Consider the following 6000-nt stretch of genomic DNA (forward strand, 5'->3'; position numbering starts at 1 on the left):
TCACTAACCGCTAGGCCATGGGCCGGCCCTTCAATGGATTATTTATTATTGTTTCATTAGGTTCATTAGGGTCTCAAATATCAAAAGTATTAGAGAGATCATTGGAAATAGTACTGCCATCAATCACCTCGCACATGTGTTCAAACTTCTCTGATTAGAAGAATCACCTGGGGTCCTTGCTGAGCATAAAGACTCTGATTCCCTCCAGATGCCTGGAATCACGAATCAGAAGCTCTAGGAGAGGAGCAGGGCAATTTGTGTTTTTCCAAGTGCATCAGATGATTTCCGTTATGCACGTCACCCTATTACTCGGGTCCGTTTGGAAAAAACTAAAACACAGATAAAGCATCTAGAATGGTCTACTTACTGTAGGAGGCATGAGAGAATTCCAAGATATGTCCCTGATGGGATTTTTATGTTAAGAATAAAAATGATTGAAATAGTTTTGGAGCAAGATAATATATCATACAGGGCTGTACTATGCGGTGTGGATCAAAATACTGAGAAATTCCATTGATCAGTTGAGATGGGATCAGTTCTCCATTGCCTGCAAATAAACCCCAGTGCCTCACCTGGCATCTAAAGCCCTTTGGCACCTGGCTGCAATCTACATTTCTAGAGCCATACCCCACATCAGTTAAGTCAGAATCTCTGCAAGTGGTACCGGGGCATGGGTATTTTCAAAAGGTATCTGGGTGAGTCTAATACGCAGCCAGGGTTGAGAACTGTTATGGTATTATTATTATTATTGAGAACTATTGTCTCTTATTCTCAACAGAATCTTTTAAGATGAGTAAACTGATGCTCAGAAAGTATAAGAAACTTGTTTAGGGTCACACATCCGGTGACAATCTGAAATTCCTAGCTGGGTCTGTCTAACTTTATAGCTTAAGCTCTTCCCCTATCCCACAATGCCACTCCTGCAGGTAATCTCACCCCATCACCTCTCCTATCTCTTTGGCCATACTTTTCTCATAGAATACAAGTCAGGTTGTATCATGGTAGTTTTATGTACATGTCCCTTTTCTTCTATTGATATATGAGCTTCTCAGGGGGTAGAAACCCATTAAATTATAATTGTATCCCCCACAGTGCCTTCCATATACAATACATTCTGTACTTAATAGATATTTGTGGGATGTATGAATGTTAGGAACATACGAACTAGAATTTCCATGCAGACATGTCTTTTTAGTAGAAAAAAATTAAACAGGTTTTTATTCATATCCACCTTCCTACTACACTTGAATTCTAGAAAAGGATTGCATTCAACTGTAAACATTTCTTTCTAAAGGTTCACATTTCAAATATAGTTTATATTAAAGTAATATACTTTTCCATGTTAAAGCCTGCAAAACTTAAGAATACACTAACATTTTCTATGTTGGTACTCAAGTCCATATAGCATCTCAGTTACAGGGATCTTGATCCTGGGTGTGCTCTGAATAGGAAGGAGGGAGGAGGGAGAGGAGGCAGAGGAGTTGAGTGGGCAAGGACAGTAGCATTAGATGTATATGATAATTTTACATCATGTACATAAAAGAAGCTTGTACTTTATTCCAAATTGGACCATTTGTGCAAACAAACCATCTGTACTTTGACTATGATAGTAGATCCAACTTCTGGGTGGTCCAAAAACTGAAGAAAGAAAGAGACTCCTTAGAACTTGCTTGTCAGAAAAAGAAAAGCTGCTCACTTCGAGATGTGAACTTTGAACTCTATTCTGTGAAATGCTTAGGCCAGTTACATACGGTGTTTGCAATAACAACCCCCTCCCCCAAACTGAGCAGCCACAACTTAAATTTCTATTGCACAAAATATAGCACACCCATTGTCTAGAAACTGCTTTCCTACAAATTGTGTCACAACCAATTGCTAAAATCTTTTGAGAATGTCTGGTGTTTGATTTACCCTACTTCTGATGTTTTTTATAATAAGATTCACCTGGCTGATTAATGGGATTGTAAACAATTATGAGGCAGGGACATTCTGTCCTAATTTTGTGAGTTGTAATTTCAATTGATGGAGAGAGTTATGTTTGTAAACCCTTCTCCCAACTCTGGAGGAGCAGAGGACCACTGTCTAGGAGCATTGCTATAGTCTGCATTTGTAGAATGTAAGGCAGGAAGGGGAGGGTATGAAGGATGCCAAAAATTGAGTTAATTGACTTGAGGAATACATCTCATTTATGGGAATTTTTGTGACATTAAGTGTAGGCATTGGTATTTCAATTATTTGCATAATTAAGAACTTATCAGAAAAAGAAAAATCAATTAACAATAAAACAATTCTCACTTTTCTTTATTGTGAAATATTTTTGAGGACACAATCTGTACCTATTTATGATAACAGTTATGTAAAAAGTGAACAATTTAGTCAATAATTCATATTATGTTTATAGTTATTCTATAACACATATGATGTACTAGCCACTGTGCTCAGCACTGAGTAGCCCCCAAATTTGAAAGTTCCTGCCCTCGGGGAGCATGCGATTTATAGGATACAGAGGTACTCAAACATCTGTGGTGCAAGGCCTGCTATAAGGAGAGGTTGTAGGTCAAAAGCTATGATAATCAAATGGATGAAATGCTTGTTACTGCAAGAAGGCTAGGAGAGTGGTATTTGAATGGGGTTTCCACAGGCATAGAGGACAGTGGGGTGGGCTGGGCGAGATAATTCTGGAGAAAAATATGGAGCAAAGATATGTAAGAGAGATCATAAGTAGTCCAGAGTAGGGCACCACCGCCTACCTATGGAGGGAGAGGAGGAAATGGGAGAGAGAGGGAGGAAATGAAGTTGGAAACTCGAGTTGGGATAGAGAGTGAAAGCCCTGAATGTGTGCCAAGACCACACACATTTTTCTGTATAAACTGGTGATGGTATTGAAGGATTTTTGAGAATGAGGAAGATAGGAGCAATCTTGCATTTCCCACAGACGGCTGGTAAGAACATGCAGGGTCATTTGGAGAGGGGAGACAAACAGCTGGGTGTGAGGTTATGAAATCTTGAATAGGGAGAGTGGTGGGGAAAAAGGCAAGTGGTAGGTCTCAAAGATATGGAATCAATAGGACCAGGTGAAGAACTGGACGACACAAAACACTCGTTTGGAGATATCTGTACAATAAGCAGAATTTGTCACATGTGTGGACTTCAGAACGTAGGCTTCGGAGGCAGGAGACCTGGCATCAGATTCTGTCCCAGCACTTGTGATCATCGGCAGATTAATGAATCTCTTGAAGCCTCATTCTCCTCATTTGCAAAAAGGGATATTACTACTACTCCTCTCATAGGATTATTGAGAGATTTAAGTGAGTTGGTGCATATAAAGGGCTTAGAAGGGTGCATGGCAAACCAAAGAGTATAACACACACACAACCTTCTTCATGGCCTTTTCACATAATATAAAAATTATAAAAGTAATGGAATAATTCTACTACCTAATTACAGCACTCATAATTATTTTTGTGTCATATCTTCTAGTCTTTTTCCAAATGATTTTTAGTATTCTTATAATTTCAGTGGAAATATTCTCAATTAGGTGCTCACTAAAGCAAAAAAGTTAAAGTGAATATGCTTTTATTTATTCATCAAGAATCTACTATGTGAATGGTTTTGGGGACACTTGGAATACAAAACAGTTTAACCTGCTCTCCCTGAGTTAATTAATTGAAGAGAAAAGGCATAGTCAAATAAAGTAATCACATATGGTTGGGCACTGTTACTGAACCAAGTGTCAAAAAGAGTGATACAAATTAGTTATGAGTTAAAATTCAAACAAGAATTGGCTTCTCAAATAATAACTGTCATTATATCAAATACATTTACCAATAGCTCCTGCTGCCCCATTCCAAAATGTAAGTACCGCTTTAAAATAACATTGTTTATATTGTCAGCAACGCAACATTTCAAACATAAGTTTAATCATACTGACATGTTACATAATAGTAGCAGGATATTTCTTTTATAAACCACTTAAAGGATTTTTGTGACAAGATTATTTCTTTAGGATTTAATATAAATATGATTTATCCTTTGTTAGGATTCAAGAGCTTATTTCATTTACTATAAAAAAATGAAAACCATACTTCAGAAACTTTAAAATATTTCTTAGTAGAGATAATGGAAACTGTTTTCTTTGGTAAAGCCATAAAAGGCATTGCTTGGCCCAGATCACTGAAGCATTTTCTGCTTAATTTACTCAGGAACATTTTGGGGGGTATGTTAAGTTTTCATGTCTCATACAAAAACACGTGTCAGATGTGTTTATATGTTTTTTGAAAAATGTAAAACAAAGCTTGAAATGTTCCATGGTATGCGTCTGTATGATATGTTTTGAGATATTTTTAAAAGATGTTGGTTCCCAAATCTCACAGATGTATAAGCAGAACAGAATTTAAAAGGCATTGCTTTATCAAAAATCTATGTGAGTAAATCAGATTATAAAGTATACATTTATAAAATACAGTATAAGCAGTAAGAAAAGAAAAGAAAGTATAATAAAAGTATAATATTCTGAAAGCTTATGCTTTTAAATTAGGTTTCGTATGCTTTTTTATGTGATAATTGAAATAATAACAATAATTTTCTATTAAGACAAACACTTGTATTAGAAAAAAATCAACTAGACCAACTAGAAATTTTACTGTCAGGACAGAAATCCTGAAGTTTCCTTTTTCTTTTTTTCTAATTAGACAATAATTTAGGGAATATTAAGTAAGGGAAGCTTGACTTTGATAGTAAAGTATTATTTTCAGAGTTATTAGGCTGGTGGTGACTTTCCATCAGGTAATCTAAACTGACACGTTTTCTTTGTAGTTTGAGTTATAGGTGATAATTCCTAAGCCAAGTTCCCAGCTCTGGAAAATATTTATTCAAAATGCCTGGAAACCTAGGAAAACCGATTAGTAATATTTTCCCTGTCTGGGCTGATATGAGCGGTTCCAACTTGGCCGACCCAGGTTGCGCCCTGCGAACAGCGCCCTGCTGAAGTTTTCATCCAGACAAGAAAAGCTCTTAGATGCCCATCCAGCTCCAAGAAACAATCGCCAGTGGCAGTCCTTCGTCTCTCCTTCCCGGGACCCCCTCTCGTTTGTTACTGGAGGGAGACGGGAGTGGAGGATGGGAAGGCATCCCAGCCTTCTCTGAGCCCAGGGAAACCACGCCATCAGTTCACCTGTCTTCGGAAAGTTGCTGCGGACCAAGAGGATGCAGAGAGACCACTGGAGCTGACTTCGTTAATTCTCTAAGCTGGTCTGCATCCTCCGAATCTCTGTTTGCCAAGTTCCTGCTGCCCCTCGAACTGTGAGCCCAAAGCTGAGGACTCACCCAGCCCACCCGGGCCCACTGGCCACTCTCCTCCGCTCCAAGGGGACCCGCTGCAAGCCAGAGTCCCCGAGTTTTAGCAAAAGAACGGACCACACCTACCCTGGTGATGACCAAAGGCTGGTTGAAGTCTATGCCCCCGGAGAGTCTGAAGCCCCAGGGCGCGGGGCCCGGGAGGACCACGGTCTGGGGCATGGTGCCTCCTGGCGCGGCCTTCCTCCAGCGGGGGGGGCGCCTGGACTCCCAGGGACTGGGGCGCAGCGAGGGGCGGCCCTGCCCACGGCGAGTGTCCCCGAGCGGGACAGCCCACTGCGCTCCCGGGGCAGTGTCCTCGCCTGGACCGTGGCCCGGGAGCTTTATCCCTTCTCCCGAGTGACGTCACTGGCCTACCCTCCTCCCCGCCCCCTCCCACCAAGGAGAGCTCCAACTTTGGAAGAAGGAGACGCGCCAGACCCGCGGGAGTTCACCACAGCGCCCTGGCTGGGTGCAGCCTCCCAGACCTCTCCGGCGCGCGCTGGAGGACGCTTCGGGTTACAACTTCCACCCCTCTCTTAAAGTAACACCTGTCCTCCTGTTGATCTCCTCCTTAGAGCGCAGCAGTGCGCTTCATTCGAAGCTAAAAGCAGTTAAACCACAGTCTCTATGCTTTCAGTTGAAATAAAACGCAAGCATCATCAA

At 40.8% G+C, this 6000-nt stretch overlaps 1 protein-coding gene across 3 annotated transcripts in view; it reads right to left on the reverse strand.

The window, feature by feature from the left end:
• PDLIM3 (PDZ and LIM domain 3) overlaps positions 1-5627 on the reverse strand; it is a 30349-nt gene extending 24722 nt beyond the window's left edge. For all 3 annotated transcript variants that reach the window (XM_058525007.1, XM_058525008.1, XM_058525009.1), the window contains exon 1: positions 5425-5627. In XM_058525007.1, the coding sequence (XP_058380990.1) occupies positions 5425-5517 (93 nt within the window). In that variant the 5' untranslated portion in view covers positions 5518-5627. The remainder of the gene's footprint in view (positions 1-5424) is intronic.
• Between the last annotated feature and the right edge of the window lie 373 nt (positions 5628-6000).

Source organism: Diceros bicornis, chromosome 29 (genome assembly GCF_020826845.1).
Source record: "Diceros bicornis minor isolate mBicDic1 chromosome 29, mDicBic1.mat.cur, whole genome shotgun sequence".
NCBI classification, from domain to species: Eukaryota; Metazoa; Chordata; class Mammalia; order Perissodactyla; family Rhinocerotidae; genus Diceros; species Diceros bicornis.